A 20,253-nucleotide genomic window follows, 5' to 3' on the forward strand; every position below is an offset into this window, starting at 1 on the left:
CTCCAGCTATTCAGAATAGTTCTATAAAAAAAAAAAAAAGGCCAAAGCTTCTGTTTTCCAGTTCCCACCCATAACTCATCATAATTGTTATACTTTGTGAGGTGAAAGATAAAGAATAGCTTCAAGGTAAAGAAATATACACTTTCCCAAAAATCAGACATCATAGCAATTGAAAGGGAATATACACAGGGTTGAACTCCTTAGCAGTGAAAAATCTACCAAAAAAATCTCAAAACAACCAAATTTATGTCAGTAAGGTAGATATATACAGGGTGGATATAGTCCATGGGGCAGATATTTACATGTATACATGTGTATATATAGACCTTGAACTTGCTGCCTAAGCGTAATATGTTGAAGACAGGTGACTACTATTTAAATAGTTACTATTCCCCTTATGTTAGCAGAAATCACAATGACAGAAGACTTAAGCTGCAGATTAGTAAGATTTTGTAACCAACTTCTTTACTACAAAAATTAGTAGTTCAAAGCTAGACAGGTCAGAAATTTGTTCTAAAATACAACCATGGGCTGGAATTTTCCATCAGGTGTCAAAGCTTGGGGTTGTTTACTTCTGGCTGTTTACTTGCTTTCCTCTGAAGTGTTGTAGGGAGGATTATCCAGGAGGATGAAGTGGGCGTAGCTATTCCCATCAATATCCTCTGCACAGGGTCAGCACTGGAAGATAACCAGCCTAGCTCAGCTATTTATATATCCTGAATAATCTGATTTAACTCATTTATTTCCATTTAACTGCAGAAATGGCCTTAAGAATATATACACATATATACAAATATATATGTATAAAAATATATACAAATATAATGGCAGGAAAAAAGATATTTACATTTGCATACATTGTTTGACACATAAAAATAACTCTTTTCCCCCATTGTACCTAAATGCTTTTACAGCATTATGTTGATCATACAAAGATAATAATTTCCAAAATATTAATTTTAAAAAATATATCTAAGCTAGATTCAACAATCTTAGCTTTAACAAAAAATGTATCTTCTAGAAGTAGCCAGACATGTTCCTCAGTCAAAGATTGTATTAAACTACTGAGAAGGAAATTACACATGAATTACACATACTAATTAAGACCAAAGGCAGGACTGCTTGAGATTCAGTATAAGCATTTTCATCTTTATCTACTCTTCCTGTTATTTGCAAGAATTAGCAATCAAGAAGCTGTGGACTCACTCCCAGGTTTTCTACACTTGACTAGGTTGCTTTCATTGAATTCTGATTTGTTTATGTTTGCAAAAGCATAACAGTGACAACAAATCATGCAGAACTATTATATTGTTATCAAGAAATTCTACCTGCTTCCACACTTTGTGGCATGAATGGGTGATCAATAAGTCAAGCTTTCCCTACTGTGTCAGAGAGTTATAACAGTTGTGCTATAAATGATTCATTCAGCTCTGCCCTTGACAAAGCTCTCAGGAACCTTGCAGGGTAAATCCAGCACATTTTCAACTGCACAAAAACTATGTGAGAAAGCAACAAAATCTACTATCTCTTGCTCTCAAATATTGAGAAATCTTGGTTGAGATGAAAGCCACAGGCCGTTCTTTTGTTTTGTTTCTTTTTTTTTTTTTTTTTTTTTTAAAGGAGGTGTAGAAGATATGGACAGACAAACCAAAACCAGAGTGAGGATCAGGGACAAAATGGAGAGGTGTTCTGTTGGGTTCCAGCAATTCCTGTGTTAATAGCTGCCCCTCAGTCACATGAGCACACCTTTTTCGGGACTGACAGGATTCATGAGAATAACACTGTGATGTCAAATCACGAGGCCATACAAAGGAATTACTGTAAGCAAACAAAGAGACACAGTTAGACAAAAATAGTGCAATGAGAATGCAACCATGAAAGACAAGAATGCAAACATTGGAGACATGGATTCTTAACGCTGTCTGCCTTGCTTGCATTCAAAACCATGCTGCCAAAATAATGAATACTAACTTATTGATTTCATTGTAATAACAAATAAAACATCACAAAACTTCTGGATGATGGATGAATAGATTTGCAAATACTCCCTGTTATTACCTTCACCCACATGTAGCTCTCCTGAGTATGGGAGGAGGTTTGGATGTGCATCCATTTTAGTATGGCATGCACCTACTTGATAAATCATCCTTCCGCTAGCAATGAAGTGTGCTGCCACTTCTGAGGAAGTGCTTGCAAGCAGACAGAAAGCAGCAGGGACTGAAAAGGTCCTACTGCTGTCCTGAGTTAACAGCAGATGGCTCTGCTGGCCAAGCTACAGCTGGAACAGAGGCTTCAGCTTTGCTCATCTGTGAAACCATTTGCATCTCCAGACAGCTACAGAACAAAGATGCTAAAGATGTACAACATATGCCTTACTTATTATTTAACTGCAATTTGAAAAGACTTTTAAGTTCCATTATAATTTTTTTCTTGATAGTAGTTATTTATCCATTATATATACAAAGGTAGGGAGCACAGCTATAACACAAATAGACAGTCTAAAAACACTAACAGTTTGGTAAAAGAGAGAACATCCAGAAAGTTAAGGCAGCTAATGCATACATTTCCTTTGGAAATCTGTAGTGTGAAGACAGGCATTTGACTGAAAGTCTGCTCTGAAAGTCTGCTAAAGAACCCCTACCATGGCACTAGTTACCACATCACTGAACAGAGCCGTAAAAGGGAGGTTTAACATCAGTCAGTTGCAATTGTATAAATTATATGTTCACTGACTGCATGACCATATACTGCCCCTTCGATCCAATGCTTGAAGATCTCCCAAACACAAAGGGCTGTCAGATTGCCCAAAAGTGGGAAATTAAACATATTTCTCAGCAAAAGATTCCTAACTTGTGGAAGATTCCTCCTAAATGCTCATAGCCCTCATTTCCTTTCACCTCATTAAGGGAAGTTCGTCTTTCTGGGAAACAGGATACACTTCTTGAAGTTCAATTATTCACTTAAGCGATTGAAGTATTTACTTGGATCCATCAGAGTGTATCTTGCAGTATTGGTAGGGAAATTAAGGCAGTCAGCTCTTCCTTTCTGAGGTGACAGAGGTCTGAGACACAAGATGGAACTACATAACATTAATACTCACAGCAGTTCTGACCTTCCTCCAGAAGCTGAGGCTCCAAGTTTGCATGGAGCATTGCTCTATAGGTATTATGTTAACCTATGTGGCACCAATTCAGGTGTCTCTGCACCTTGCACCTACAGCTCAGTTTTCCTGACAGCTGGATAGATTTCTGGAGATGTTTGTTTTCCAAATACATCCAAACTCAGCCAAAGCCTAGATAGCCCGAGATGCAAATTTATTATTTTCACTAATCCCGTGTACAAAGGTGCAAAAAGAGTGATAATACAGTTTTAAAAACTGAGTTAAAAGCAACAGGTTCCTTGCAGACCATTCATCAAATCAGAGGTCAGCTCAAATGGAATGATATTAATGCATTGGCAGTGGAGAACCAGATAGATACCGGCTTCAAAAGGGAAATTTCTGTAGTTTTAGCATGATGTGGTTCCTGTGGCTATAGTGCAACCTCAATGTTGCAAGCCATATCTCTGGGACATCTGAGGAATCAAGGTTTAAGTGAAATGCAAAAAGCATAATGGTGGATGTGTGCCTATTTTCACTAACACAGAAATTCCAATAACACAGGCTTAGAAAACTCATCTTTTGTTACGGAGCAAAGAAGTACAAATAATGAACTTGATAGTGGAAATTATAATATTATACTTCCATTACTTAACATCATTGAATGGTTTAATTAAAATGAAAAAAATTACTCTATTGAAAAAGAAAAAAAAAAAAAGTTAGTTACATTCCTTCACAGTACATATGAAGCATGTGTGCCTCACTTGTATTATAATAGCAATTCATCTACATTAAGTACCACCTCCATTTATACAGTGGCTAATTTAAAGCAGCACTGAAATAAACGGAAATCCTTTCACTAAGCTCAGTGAGCCCCAGATTGCAGTCTCAGAGCTATCATTTTTCTGCTGGAGGAAATAAGTCAGCCAAGTAATGATTTGTCATCCTTTTGAGAGTTTGGCATGGGAGGAACTTCAGGATTACAAAGAAAGAAAATTGATTTGAAATGTAATGAAGTGCCCTACTAGTTTAAAATGCTAGGTCCAAACCTACTCAAATGTGTGTATTCCCTCATTTGTTTTTGTTTTTCTTTCATGATACCACTAATTCTGATGAGAAATGGACTGTATCTCTGTGCAATTATACGGTCCCTTACACGCATTCTGGTTTTTTTGACCTCATCTCCCAGATACCTTTTTAGCAGAAAACACAGATTCTGAGAGTTTCAGTGATTTCCATTAATTGTATAGTGATGCTGGTAGATGAAGTGGACTTCTTCATCCACGCCTTTTGTCCTCCACAATCCTTTCATACCATTAGCCAGCCATTCACAGTCCTCAAACAAAATTTTGGATGATGTCATTCCTTAAATTTTGCCAAATAGGGAAAACACCACCAGGAAAGGAACTTCAGTGACAAATTTCATCTACCAGACAATGATGACCATATTCCTTCATATAGCTGTCAAGCTGCAGAACTGATGTTCTTGTTTCCTAGGTAAGTGTGTAGGTAAAGAGCCCATTCCAACAAACATACTGTTTTACTGACAGCAACAACAGGAACATCAATTTATCCAGCTGCAAAATATGCTCCTTGCCATGCTACAATAGTTGTGAAAACACAAGTAATCAAGACAGTTAGAAATCACCTTAATAGTTCCTGTGACACACTCTTATTGGATTTACATTCATCAGCACATCCAAGGAAACAATTTGATAATTTTAGCACAAAGCAGACAAAGAAGGATTTGCTAAGCTTCTTAGAGCCTCGGCTCTGAAATGTTGGAAAGGTTCAGGCTGATGTACATTTACAGAATAGACACTATGGGTGGACTATACCAGACATGAACCATGTTTTGAACCTTTGAAGCCATCTCATGATCAAGAGTGTATCTCATTCTGCAGCAAAATTTAGCAAGGGAAATGTTTTACCTGACAAAGGGAAGAATCAATAGTATTTCATTACATCATTATCTTAAGCAGCTTCTCAACACTGTTAAGACACAGGTATGTAATATCTTTGATAATGTGAACAGGGTAATTATGTTACATGTATAAAATTAACAAAGATGAATATAAATTGGATTTACTTTAGCTATTATTCAAATCACTAAACTAACGGATAAAATTCCTTAATGAAAATAAATATATTATTATCTTGATTTTTTTTCATAAATGTAATGCATTTTAATAGCCATCTGCTGTGTTTACAGTACACTTTGCATAGGTAGTTGCCACATGCATTTACTCAAGCTGTTGCATCTGCTACTGTAAGGGGTTCAGACTCAGGAATCCAGATGTTTCCTTTAGTTTCATTTTCCTAGAATGTGATTTTGCATAATGATCATAAGAAAATAGAAAGCACACTGTAACAGCATTAGCTTAAGCTGTCTTTGTTGCCATCTTGTTTTACTTTATGAATGAAAACTTAATATAAATTTCATCCAGTTTAATATTATAAATAATACATCATTTTCATTATACTATACCTCTGATTCTCACTAAGTTCTTTCTTTACATAGTAGGTAAAAATTTCATTCCTTTCTGTGTTCTGCAGTCTCAACCATGAAAATCTAGTTAATTGTTATTGAAGCAGGAGAATTGTTCTTGGTAATTTTTATTAGGCATTTGTCATTTCTTTATTTGCCTTCCTGAGGAGAATGACTCTTTCAGAGCTGCACTGATGCATTTCTCAGCACGAAAGTTAATATGTTCAATCATATTGCTCTTAGTAGTAAATCAGTGACTTTAATGAATGCATTTAGCTTAAAATAATAATTTTTATAAGTTGATACTGAATGACAACACTTTCTTTTTTAGACTTGCCTTTCCTCAGCTCCCACTGGCCTTTCCTAAGAAACACAGGGTATTCATGATTTCACATCAGAGGATTTCAGCATTCAAACATCAGACTAGAATTTTCTTGATTTTAATAGTACTTTAAGACACACAGTTGCTCTTGAGAACAATTTCAATCACATCTCATTTAAGACAAAAGGAGCAGACTTTTCAGATATGTTTTGCAGGTATTACACCACTTATTACATCACTTATTCAGACAAGTAGCATTACTGAGGCAGTTAGCAAAACAGGTGTGGTTAGACCTGAAGTCTAAATATACGCAAAACATACATAAGAAAATATTGAAAAATAAACATATAGAAATAACTAAAATTAACTCTCATCTGCCATGCATGTCATCTGTGGGAAATTACAGAAGTTTATTATTATATTGTCATTATAATAGCAATGATGTCTTGAAAGACTCAACATTCACTCCAGCATAACAATTCAATACCCAAGGTCAACTATGATTAACCCAGTCATGATGTGCTTGATAGATTGCAGTTTGACAGATAGAATAGCAGATGCCTTTAAGAGTAATTCATGAACATAAAAAAATGCATTATCAACAGCAATCTATTATGTATTGAACAGCAAAGCACAGAACATTTCTCAATGTCAGGCATTAGTATTTACAAAAATAAAAAAAATATAACTGATTGCCCTATGAATTCCTATTCGTGTACAGCTATATGGAAAAAGCGGGGAGGGGCCGATGAACTTTACTGGCATCTTAGCACTTCAGATTTAAAATACAAACATTAAAACATATAGTACCTATATAGATTTGGATGTAAAATGATCTAAGACTTGACCCAATTATTAATATTATTGTGTAAGTAACCTTAGTAGTAATACTTCTCCCTTTCTGAATTGTGTGTCAAAGATGTGAGTTTTTGGCCAAGCCAGCCTCTCTGGCACAAGGCAACATGCCAGAGGAGGTGATGTCTTTGATTTGTCCTCTCTGACACAAGGCAATGTGCCAAAGAGGACAAATTTCAGACAACATCTCTTCATGCCTATCAATGAGGTACTCTGAGTATAGCAACCTCCCTCCTCCAAGACTCTTTCCAGTAGGAAACATTAAATCTTATGTGAAAAATGGACGGTATATCAACCATGACAGATTACACAGCAAAGGGGAGTGGATCAACTGCTGGATTCATCCAAACTTCGTCTCAGCATCTACAGTACACCAAGTGCTAAATCTCAGGCTCCTACTTCACATTGGCAATTAACATATTAACAAATTAATTGTTTAAAAAAAAGGTTTTCAGACAAAACCAGTGAAACCTCAAGTTGTATTCCAATAGGTTGATCCAATAGGATCTTATAGATACAGTGACATACAGTCTTATGGATTTGCAAACAAACTATTCTGCTAGGATGAAAAAGGTGCCCTACCTACAAGAGAGCAGGGAGATCTCATGGAGGAGTAACATCTACTACTGCTTTGTTTGATCTATAGGCAGTAAGAACTTGGTTTTCAGGTCAGGGAAGAAAAAAAAAAAGGAACAAAGAAACTTAGAGAGGGAAATTAGTTTGTTGTTTCTTGATTTCAAGCTATATTTTGAAATTTCAGGATGAAAAAAAGACATCATTGCTCCTGACTTCTCCTTGGTGTCCTTGAAAAAAGTGCTTGAAGCAGCACATATGTGACATATAGAGGTCAGTTTTTGAGTTATACCTGTTTTGTCCTAAACTATTGTCCTATGCATTCTTCTAGTAAAATGTGCCAAGAAAGTGGTGATTTCTGCTTTTATTAGCGATGAATAATCCAACCTTGTCATAGGACTAAATGCTGCAGTTTAAAGAAAACTTGCCTAAAACATTCCAGCTACGTTCCAACTATTTAAAGCTGCAATTTGGATGCCTTCCACAGACGTATTATGTTCAGGTCTAGAACTGAAGTGATGGTTTGTTTTATTTTGCAAAACTGAGCTCCACCCAAGAATATACTAACTCAGAATAAAACATCCCCATTTTAGTACAGTACTACTGTGCAACTCAGAAAAAATTTTTAGTGACACAAAAAACTAACATCTTTTCAATTTCTTTTTTCTTACAATTTTATATGAAGATAAGACTGCCCTTGGAAGTTATTGGATTGCATTAATAAAATCTGTCTCATATCCTTTCTGATTGGCAGCAACCATTTTTGCAACTGAGTGTGTGTCAATCTGCTGTCCTTCAAGGACTTTCTGTCTTCTCTTTGTATTTAAAATCACTTAAAATGAGATCAGAATAAATTCTGTTTCTGTTATAAATTTTCTTTGTGTTTGAATACTGCCGTCAGTGCAATTTGATTTAATCTATCCTAATTTAAAGCCTGGTTCTGATCACTTTCTACAGTTTTTTAGTCCAGAAGCAGATACAGTCAAACCAACAGGAATATATTTCAAGTTGGATCCCATTTGGTTTATATAAGACATAACTTGACCTTTAAATATTCTTTGATTTCATCAGATAACACAATCACAATATATTTTTAGGAGGATTTAACTATGATGCTCTGTGGATTTCTTGTGTTGTTTTTTGGGGGCAGCTGGAGTTTTGGGGGGTTGTGGGGTTTTTTTTTGAGTTTGCTTAGTTAAGAAGCTGATAACATTACTTGAGAAACATATTGCCCCAATTGAAATATTTCTTCTCAGAGATGGTTTTTATAGCTACATCAACACATTTTTCTCTCTCTCTAGAAATGGCTTAGCATGTTATATATGTGCATATATATATATATATACACACAAATAATTACTCTTCTTAACAGAACCTGCTAGTAATGATCTTCATGCTTTCCAAAATGCACAAAAGTCATGTCGCTGCACTGACTAGAGCACAAAAGTTACTTTTAAGCGAAGTTCTGCTAAAAATAAACCAGACACTGATTTACAACAGCTTATAACAGCGTAGCACAATGAGACATTTTTGATGGGAATGTATTCAGGAATAGCAGTTGAACTGCACATACCCTATGGCTAGAAGCAAATATCACAAGCTGCTCATGACAGATTTTTAATTAACATATTTTGCCTCCTTCCTAATTGGGAGGATGGTGTAAATTAAAGCACCTTCTCTGACTTTAAGGAAGTACTGTCAATATGCTTCAGCTGAAGATCTTTCCCCTAGACCTGCATGCTACACTCTGGGTTTAATAAAAGAGTTCTATGCCTTAGCAAGCAGATCTCATCACACAGCCTGTCTAATTTGGCTCCACAGAGGCCTGCTTCCTTAATACACAAGTGGTGTACATGAATGGTTCCATTCAAATACTAATGAACAATAATAATACCAGGCTACACATGCCCAAGATGAACAGACCTGCCAACATAAAACAGGCCCTAACATCCTAAAATGCATTTATTCCACTGGAACAAAATCAATACCCAGTGGCTATAAACCAAGGCTTTCTGTCTGGACAAAGAAGCACACAAAGCAGCACAGGCTCACATTTGGACAACAGTTTACCCACCTCTTATGCAAGTCCCTGTCCTTTTCAGAGTGTATTTTCTCAAGTAGGAGCATTTACCTGCTCTATAAAACCAGCACCTCACAAGCTAAATCCTCAAAGTCCCTGTGTGAAGCAGTTCTCCAATAATGAAATCTTGCAGATCTACCTGCAGCATTCATCTCATGCCTTGACACTTCTGCATCCTGTAGTATGGTCAAGGTTCATGTAAAAACAAGGAGAGAACTTGACTTCTCCTTCTCCATCATCAGATCTTCTTGGACACCCACTCCACATATCTGACACAGAAACTCTGACTCAGAGAAGGTCATACCCAGTCTGCCAGCATAGGTAGAATTGTTCTTTCTAAGCCCTTGTATCAGGCAGACCAGAAGGTAATGGAAGCAAATAAACAGGCCTTCTGTAGATGATCAAACTTCCAGAGTTTCAGAGAATTTGGAGTCTTTAATACATGGTTAATGTTTCAGGCAAAGTTCGAGAGTGCTTGCAACAAGGACATTCTGTATTAAGTCCTGAGGTTCTCCATGATGTCATATAATTCTCCATATCCAGCAAAGTAAGAAGGGTGGTGCATACTGTAAAGGCTCTGCAGACCCTACAAACATGTCCAGGAGCAGACTACTGTTTTCCCAGAATAAAAGTGTAATAGGTGTTTGCTAGTGCCAGAATGTCAGCAAAATCTCTGGAGGCCATAAATGTATCAAGAAAAGAGGGGGTTCATTTAATGTAGCATCTAGGGATGTACTATACTTATGGCAGCTTCATCCATACCTTAAGGATCCTGTCAACACAGGTATGCTCTTATTTTTGCAGCATTTCAGCTTCCATCTCTTAGTGCAGATGAATGTAATTCTATGAGAATAAGCACTGTGACACTACTGATCTAGGTTTTTTTGTTTATTTAAGATGTGGACATTTGCATACAACTATTAGGTTATCAGTGTTGACAATTGGTCCCATAAGGACCAACAAATACAAGCTTCAAGAAGAAAACAACTGTGAAAAGGTTTTCAAATGCAATCTGCTAATCTCCCATACACCAGGCAAACTAACTACCAACTTTGCCTTTGTTTTTCCTGTCTACCAAGGAGGTGCAAGCGAATTGGTGACTAAAACACTCAACTCATTATTAACTAGTAAAATTCAGTTTAACATGTCCTGCAGGGCTGTAACATTAGCATGTCTAATGAGGTGGGCACAACACAAAACTCTAATAACAGACTGTAAAATGGAACTGGAGACAAGTACATGAACATACAGGGCTAATGAGGCTATGCTTACACTAGCATTTTTGTTCAGAGTAGGGGTGAAGTTCTCATCCACATTCACCATGTTTAGCTTTAAATTGTGGAGCAATATAATGAATACATGAACTGGAGTTAAACTGAAGATACGCTCCAGATGTGCACCTAAAGTGCTCTGACTGATAGTGAGTAGTTCATGGGACCAAACAGAACATAGTCCGAATTAAACCCCTGATACGCAGCTAGTATGAATATTGAGTCCTCAAGAAAAGTGTTTCACTTTACAAATCTCCTATTTTTGCTTCCTATTTGCCAATATTATATGAGCCTAACTTAGAAGCTCTGCTGAGGTGTCCCCCCAAAATACACTCCAATAAGGGTCACAAAAAGGTCCTAGCCAATAGTGATCCTTCAAACAGCATCTAACTACATGCCTGGTGGAAACAAAAGAGCAAACTATGTCTAGCCTGATGTAAAAACCTGAAATTGTACATTATTTAGGTGTAGAGGCATCAGTCAACACACAACATCATTCATGTCCATTAAATATCACTGATAAATAATATTTACTCAACTGAAAAGCATTGCTTTATTGTCCTAAATAAACACCAACAGTCTGGCTGGGAAATCAGACTAAGATACTGGAAAAAAACAATCAAACAAACAAAAAAACCCAAACCACATCTCACTACATTAATAACATAAGTTAACAACTTTTGTCTACACCTTTTTTTAACCAAATTTCATATATTTACTCTAGTCTCTCTTTCTGATATGTTTAGCACCAGCTGGTGCCTACCTTCTCCAGCTTTCTGTACATCATCGTTGATCTGACACTCATTGAAAAAAATCAAGAGCTGTGTCTAGCAGAGTTTATTATTTCAAGTATGTGATTCTGGATTTGTACAGATAGTAGCTAGACCAACTGGAGGGTAGTCCTCAAGATCTAAGACATCTCACTGCGTCTTCCAGAGCTTACCTATAGAGAGAAACTAAAATGCTCAGGAACAATTATTCCTGCTGGAATAATTAACACCCTGAGACACTCAGCTCTCTTCTTTCCTTGAATATTTGCATAGAAGAACTAATAAGCCTACCAAATGATTCTTCAGTAAATAATTACCACACTTACCAGGACCTTGTCTGAACTCAAGTTGTCAGTATTTCTCCTTAAGGAAGCATTTTAGACAGACAACGCTTTTCTGAACTAATTTAAAGGCATGAAGCTTCGTAAATGGCTTCCTATGATTTCCTCATTTGTTTGTTTGTTTGTTTTGTTTTGTTTTGTTTTTAATTTTAGAAGATTTCAGAGCTTAAATAAATAAAGGGGGGCTGGGTGGGGAGGAAATGAGAATAAAACACTGGGATTCCTGTAACTACTGCTTCTGTTACAATCTTAAAACCTTCCATTCTGGCTTTTTCTAATATAGGCCTTAAGCTTGCAACAAGCTCCCCGTGGAGTCAGTCCTGTGGAAGACTGTGTCTTTGTATGCACATGAAACAGATTGTGCAACAGGACCTTACAGTGAGATAGTGACTCGTTTTGTGTGTGTACCATGCCCTGACACTGCTCGTCTCCTTGACACGGCAGCAATACAAAGAATAGACTAAGCGTAACTTGACAAGGTGAGGGTGAAGCGATGCTGTTGTATGGGAAGTGGTGGCAACCACAGAGGTAACACCAACACAGGGGAGGAGAGAGAACCAGGATTACCTGCTGCGCCTGCTGCAGCATCTCCATTCGCTCGTGCAAGATCTGGCTGTCAAACTCACGGCTCTGCCGCAGGATCTGCCGCCGCACCTTCTCCACTGCAGCTCGCAAATCCTCCCGCTGGGCTTCGGTCAGCGACTCGCTCGCCCACCTTCCTGGATCCTGCTGCAGGGCATTATACAGCGTGGCTTCCAGCTCCTGGATTTTCTAATGCAACCCAAATCACATACAGACAGGCTGCCATTTGAATCCAGCAAGCAAAGGACCCACCGACAGCTAGAGGAGAAGGCTAGCAAGCAAAGCCTTAGGCAGGAGGGAAGGACAGACACACACAGGTAGACAGAAAGCAACAGTCGTGAGCAGTGAGGAGCATTCCACATAGAGTGCACGTGGCCTCCTGGCACTGATTTACACCCAGGCAATGCTTCCCATTCTAGTAAACGATTGATTTCTTCTATATAAGAAAAATTCAAATCGCAGGTCTGCATTCAATGTCTGATAAAACCCCAACTCCTGATGCTGAACATTACAAAATTAATGCAAGCTAACAGATTCCTTTCAACTGCAACTAAATTGTTAAGCCATCCTATTAAAAAAAAGCCCACAGGGAGAACTGTGAACAACAGAAATCTTACTGTCTCACTCTCTCTAGCCCTATTGTCCTGTCATTGTCTACTTCACTGGCTTAGTTCCAAGTTGCCACGAGCAATGAAGAGAGGAACGCTTGTGTATTTGCGTACACTAATCCCTCATCAGTCTCTTGCCGTTTGTCAGATTCCTAACCCGATTCTCATTCACTGACCAAAACTGCTGTACTTTGCAAAGCAGAGACCACAAGAGAACTTCATATTCACGTGGAGAACTGTATTCCCAAGAGTAAAGAAAGAACAGAATCATGTTTCTCTGATCACTAGGATTAGTGGGATCCTGTTAAAAACCAGCATCCAGACTGTCAATATTTGGATCAAGAGCATCTCTTAGCATTCCTTTAGCCCTCATAACACCTTTGTGAGGTAGGTAATTCTATCCATATTAGAGTTGCATAAACAGCTGCACAGAGAGGTTAAATGGCTTGCCCAAGGTCACAGTGCTGTAAATAGAGCCGGTTTGTGTTTATCTCTGCTATCTGCTCTGAGCACTAGACCTTGCTTTTTTTTTTCTGAAAACAGTTTCCTCATAAGAAATATTTACAATGTATTCATTATTCTTCAGAGCATAATATTTTTATTTCCTGAAGATTCACTATTAGCAAAGTTGGGTGTGCAGTTTCACCAGTTTCTAGATAATTCTAGTTGTTGCTTAACCTGAGAGAAGGCAAGGTTGCAGCTTCTCTTTTGAAAACTAGGAAAGTTAAGGTTAAGACAGCACAGGAAGGAATCACATAGGAAGAACAGGCATTCTGAAAAAAGGAAAGGTTAGCAGCAGTAATAATCAAATGCTTAGGGAAAAGCAGTGTTGGAAAATTTCTAAAGTAATTTCTGGTGTATTTTACCAGCCATGGTTTTGTGTACACATAAATAAACCCTTCCCATTCCAGATGTACTAACAAGATGTTCACATATTTTAGAAAAAAAAAAAAAAAAGCAATGCAAAAACATTACACTTCTAAGTACTGTAATCAATTTCCTAAGTTTCTGTTTAAGCAATATTTGATTTCCTACTCGGGGAAAAAAAAAAAAAAACAAGAAAGCAGCTCTGTATTTATAATTAAAAGATAAAGGAACCCCTGTATTTTATAAAATCTGTTCAAACATGAAAAATTAATTACTGTTCTTTTCCTACCATGTATGCCTGGTCCAAAGCTTGTTTCCTGTAGTCGAGTTCTTCCTCTAAATAACCCTTCTGTTTACTGAACAGGTCCTAAGCAATAATAAAAAGAAGGGAGTATTTGTTCTTTATCCTAGTTAATGAAGAATCATAAATGCCATCATTTTAATGTGAGCTTTCCATTTGAAAGCAAAAGAACATCTATTGCAAATGACCACATTCATCCTAAGGACATTCAGAATATCAAATTTATAATATTAGCACTTAAAATAAGTCTATCTTATTAACGAGTTGTACCTAGAAATTGTAGACCTCTACACCAGTGTACAAACCTGCCTTGACCTGTCAGACATGTACACAATGGCCAAAAAGGTGACTAGGAATGTGCATGCATGTGGTCTAGCAATCGTCACTTGCACTGGGCAGGCCAAGGGAGGGGAGAAAGAAAAACAAATGAGGGCGCTCTGCTGATTCTCTGTAAATATCCAATGTGCACTCTAAAGGAAATAATGAGGAAACTGTCATTTGTGTTGTCTATCTTATTCTTCTAGGCAGGAAATCAGAACATGCAGGGTCCTAGCTGGATTCTGCAGCAACATTGCCTGATGCTTTAGTGCAGTGGGAGTAAAAGTTCAGTGCTCGATTTGTAAAGGTAAGAAGCCATTTCAAAATGGGTAAAGTGATGCACAGAGAGGTTAAGTGACTTTAGTTGAAGAAGTCTTTAACATTTTACAGGATTTACAGGGATTTTTTGCTTATATTTTTTAAAATCAAACTCACCAGTTTTCATAGTTATATATATTTACACATATCTAACACAGGCTGAGGTTTCAGTGGGGCACAGTATCCAAAAGCATAATGTTGCAAGAAAGTTGTGGACACTTGCATGGTTGTCTGCATAGTCAAGCAAGATCTGACTGGTGACGGTGCTCTTGCAAAACATGCCTTTAAAAAGTTTTGAATGATAGAAAGTAAAATATAAAATAGTTAATTGATTTTATTAGCTTTTCTTTCTAGGCAGGTTTTCAAGCTCAAAAAAAAAAAAAAAAATAGTAGTAATCCAGAAAGCAGAGAAGCCTTTTGATTGTATTTAATATTTTCCATCATTCTTTTTACTATCAACAAACTCTTGATTTCCTCAAATAGAGAATAAATGCCAAATTAAGTACACAGTGTTCTTAAGATGATTAACTGTAGCTTGTATTAAAAAAATCAAATGTTGCTGGTCTGGTTAGTTTTATTGAATATGGCTTTGCCCCAAATTTGGCCAAATTTTACCTTCAGACATGTATGTGGAATTCCAACACTTTTTTCTGTCAGCAGTCAGTATACACCAGCATGGAATTTGCCTGAGCATGAAACATGATAATGAATTCTCATTCCAATCATCTGGTTTACACCAAATCCATTCTGATCAGCAAATTATTGCCTGGGAGGGGTTCAGAACATAAAATGACTATGGATGACCTCCCACATTTTAAGAACAACTCATAATTAGTGACAGCAGCAACATATAAGACCAATACTAGATGTCTTGGAGGACATCTTGCTTTCTATATAAGATATAACATTTACTATTCAGTATTTGTGTAAACTTGGAGTTCTTTTAATTGCCTATGAATAAAATGTTGAATGTAGAACCAAAGTTTAAGTCAGGCTTCAATCCTGGTGCTGGAATTGAGTTACCCACAGAGGGGCATTTGTTTCTCTTATAGTCATTTTAGGGTATGCTACTTCAACTGCTGGATCAGAAGGGTAGGGATCTCCAATAGGTCCTGTAGGACATATTTCTCAACCCCTCATGGACATCTCCAGAACTCTGAAGAATGTAATATGGCATTAGACACTGTGTTTATGCAACTGAATCCCACCTTGACTAGTCAGGTGGCATTTTCTTATGTAGATTACAGCAACAGCTACATGGTTATTGTGAAAGACTAATGCATAGCAAAGGACAGGCCTGGTCCTAATGTGCTTACAAGTGTCTCACACAAGAGAAATAGGCTGACTTGCCCAAGACTATAGAGAGGGTCAGAGCTACCAACTGATCCCAGAATAGCAATGCAGCTGCTTCTCCAAAAGCTATTGTAAAAGTTGGCCACAAAAAGCAGGAGAGGGGAGAAAACAAGAATGGGATCACAAACATCTAACATGGATTCCAGGACAACTAAACCAATGCTCAGCTATTTTGAAAGTAGCATGCTAGAATATTATTGCTAAACTCATTTCGCCATTGAGTCTTAGGAGACACAACAATCAGCAATGAAGACTCTCAGATTGCTATACTAAACAAATAGACACAGGGCTGTCCAGAGTAAGAGTTGAAAACATCACAAGTAGTAAGTGGGAAGATAATAAACCAAGTTAGAAAGAAATGAGCATTTTCCAATCCATTTTACAAAAGAATCTAGGGTTTGTGGGCACTTTCCCTCGTGAAAGCCTTTGAAACTGTCCTTAACAAGAGTTAAAAATACATACTAAATTGGAAAAAATCATGCATGTGCTAATGCACAACCAGCATGATGGGCTACACTCAACAGAGAACAAAGTCTGGGTGCTTCTTTTTTTGACTGTGGCCCAAATGCATACTTCTTCAGTGGCCCTGGGCAAATCACTTAACCTCCCTGTCTTAGTTTCCCATTCGTCAAGATGAATGTAATGTTGGTTACTTATCTACCTGTTAAAGGTGTGGTGAGGATTAATCAGTGTTTGTAAAGTCATTTGAAGATGCAAAGCACAGCATGCATGGTAAACCAATAAAATCAAACACTCATGCCAAAACTCTTTGTTCAACATATGGAAAAATAAGGTTGGGATAGCACTGAGATTGTTAAGCAAGACAGAACTGCTTCTGAGAAAATATTTTGTCTTCAAGCATGAAGACCCTGGGGCAAGAAAGTTTGTCTGGAGTAAGAGGTCTTTGCAGCTTGTCCAGAAGCTGAATATCAGAGAGCAAAGGAATATCCTTGACAATTCAAATAACATGACCCCAAGATTAAAAAGATGATGCTGTTGCCAGACACATTAATATACAGAGAAAGCACAAAGACAATTTCACACTGTTTGGTTAATATGCTCTGTAAAGTTATGCCTTCATGTCCTAATTTGTATATATTTTTGTTATATATAGCTTTGACAGCTCCCTCCCACCCTAAAGAATAAAAGCAATACATTGTTCTAGGAACCTCTAGGAACCTTCATATTACCATGAAGCAATTTCTGTTAAGTAGAGAAAGGCAGCGAATCAACCCTTGATGAAGTTTATACATGTCCCCTTGACATAAGTTTTAGCTAAAAGATTTATATTTTTAGTTATTGTCCCTTACCTTTTCATTCTCCAGGTCTAACATCTTCTGTGTCAGTGCAGCTTCTGTCCCCTCTATCTGTTTTAACCACTACATGAACATGTGAAGAGGAAAAAATAAAGTATTTTTAAAAAAAGAGTTTTTCAAAATTTGCAATGAACATTTTGCAAGTTTGTTGCAAACACTCCCAGACATAGGATTGCAACATACTATCTATTCACTTTGAGGATGCACATGAATAAACAGTTTGTGAAAACATAGGCAGAATGGAGGACTGAAGAAACATAATAAAGGCTAACAAGTGGGGGCTGTTTTCCTACAATAAATTAAAGGCTCCCTCCTGCCCCCTGGTCAAAATTCAAGATACAAAATAGACATGGGTGAAGAATGCAAAAATAACCTGATTGTTTCTGACTTGATATACACAATACTTGATGTCCTGATTTGCAAAACCATCATATGATTTCAGGGCACCAGTCCTACATTTTTCCACATGGCAATTTAAACAAAAGACAAGGTGGTAAATTTGATCCTTTATTTTGCACAGTTTACTGCACCCTCTGTGGGAAGAGGCTCACTTCTAAAACATTGGTAATGTAGAGGGAACAATAAAATGGACAGACAGATGGAAGTTCATGTGTTTGCTACAGTGAATCCCTTACTATTCGGGTGAGAAACAAAACAATCAGATTTAAGAAGAAGGGGAATTGCATTCCAAGGGTAAAATTACATATTGTAATAATTAAATGCATGGATAGAAGGTTCTTGCCTAATTTCTAACCATCAGGAGGATTATACTAATATTCAGTATTTAAGTTTATTGGAATAGATAGGAATGCTCAGTTCTGAATTGTTTTCTTTCATTTCCTTATCAGTTTACAATAAGGCTCAATGACTAGCTTACAGAATATAGTTTAGACTAATGTTTCTTTTTGTAGCACTAGCTCCCACTGAGGCCAACTGCAGCTTTGCCACTGATACTTATCACTTTCCTCAAATGTTTTGCTCATTAACACAAGATTACACCCATTTCATTCTTTTGGTAGGCATTACACACTGAGTTTTTAAATTTAGGGTTTTGGTGGATTCATTTGGGCTCAAATTCAAATGAATTAATGACTTTTTTTTTTTTTTTCCTAACTAAATATTTTAGATAGGAAATGTGCAAACATAAGTTTATAAATAAGAAAAATGTGAATTCATCCTTTTGGACCTTCCACTATTTAAGAGGCTGGTGGATAAAAATGGAAACTTGTTTTATCTACTTAGTAGGTTTAGTTTTGTATAGAGCTGAAAAAAAGTGAACAGGAACTCCATATTCCCCAGTGATCCTACTCTCATAATCTTTCTTTTCTTCATTTTGAAGGTGACAGACTGAAGATATTTCTAAGGAAAGCCACTCAGCTGCTAAAGGGTTTGGCAAGAGAGTGAGAATTCTGAACCCTTCAACAACAATAGGAAGTCCTCAGCATCTCTCACAGCTGCCCTCAATATTTGCGAATGAAAGGTTATTTGCAAAATTAGAGGTCCAATGTTTTTGAAGGTATGAATGATACACTTAATCTAAGTGTTGATTCTGATTTATTTAGGACTTGTTATCAGTTGTAGCATTCAAAATAAGCTTCTGGAATTTTGCCAGCAGTATCCAGAAACTTTCCTTGCCTGGCAGCTTGATTTCCAAAAGACGACTTCTAGTGGCTGAGTATAACAGTTTTGATCTAAATAAACACCAAGTGTGATTAATTAGCACATGTGAATATAACTAGCATCATATCTATGTTTGCAATACCATTTCTCTACCAAAAGATCCCATTATGAGATGATTATACATGATAGTTTCTTTTAATTAAGGAGTTATCGGAATGTACATGGGAAGCTAGCTGTCTGGCCCTTATTTGGAGGGATATCTGAGAGGAGGCAGTGGAGTTGTTTGAAATTTTCTTTAGTCTAAACAACTGCCAAAACAATCATCCAGTCTGACTTATTAAATTTTGTCTGATTTTGTCTGTGCTGTAAAATACAATGTTATGAAATGTGGTATCATGTTTATTTTGTTAAGGACAGTGTAGGGCTACTTTCCATTATTCTTTGGCCTAGTAAACTTTGGGTATGGATAATGCCTTCTGTTATGGAGAAAATTAGAGTCACTTGATCAGCCTGTACCTCAAATGTGCACCATGAAATAGATGAAAAGGATTGATGATTCTCAGGATACCCTCTTGATTCAATTTGCTGTCAGCTTGTACTTACTAGGTTACTGTGAGGCACTTCATTGAAATAGCATCAAATTGATAGAGTCCATAGATAACATGAACTATTTCAATCTCATTATTTAAATGAAGTCTATTTCTCTATAGAAGATAAAACTAAAATCTCCATCTTTCTGATGGAGGGTTCTGTTTCTGTAATAACCAGATTATATGACATGACCATGAAGGAAACAACCAAACAAAAAACAAAACAGAGACAAACCAGGAACTGGCAGAAATTTTATCAAAAAAAAAGAAAGAAAGTAAATGAAATTACAGACTAAATTTAGCATAAATAAATAAAATCGCCATTGTAATTGTATGTTTCTACTCATTTACGGAATTATTTTAGTTGACAAAGCTTCTAAACACTTATTGCTGTCATCAGTTGCTAATGCAAATAATGTATAGATAACAAAGTGTATGTTTTATTCTGCGGAACTGACACAAATTAAACAAACTCAGCAGTTCCAGTGGCACTTGTTCATGAGCACTAAATTACTCGAGGAATAATAACCTAAACCAATCTCTACAGTTTGGCCAGTTTTGCTCTCTATCTTGTATACTGGAG

At 36.9% G+C, this 20,253-nt stretch overlaps 1 protein-coding gene across 5 annotated transcripts in view; it reads right to left on the reverse strand.

Moving 5' to 3' along the window:
- JAKMIP1 (janus kinase and microtubule interacting protein 1) overlaps positions 1–20,253 on the reverse strand; it is a 90,693-nt gene that overhangs the window by 7,897 nt on the left and 62,543 nt on the right. For 3 of the 5 annotated variants that reach the window (XM_080344092.1, XM_080344093.1, XM_080344094.1), the window contains 2 exons: positions 17,455–17,523; positions 11,913–12,568 (listed from right to left, as the gene is read on the reverse strand). In XM_080344092.1, the coding sequence (XP_080200218.1) occupies positions 12,047–12,568; positions 17,455–17,523 (591 nt within the window). In that variant the 3' untranslated portion in view covers positions 11,913–12,046. Of the gene's footprint in view, positions 1–11,911; positions 12,569–17,454; positions 17,524–20,253 lie in introns of those variants that run through there. The other 2 variants (XM_080344096.1, XM_080344095.1) reach the window with 2 other exon arrangements.

The sequence above is a fragment of the Nesoenas mayeri genome (assembly GCF_963082525.1).
Source record: "Nesoenas mayeri genome assembly, chromosome: 4".
NCBI lineage: Eukaryota > Metazoa > Chordata > Aves > Columbiformes > Columbidae > Nesoenas > Nesoenas mayeri.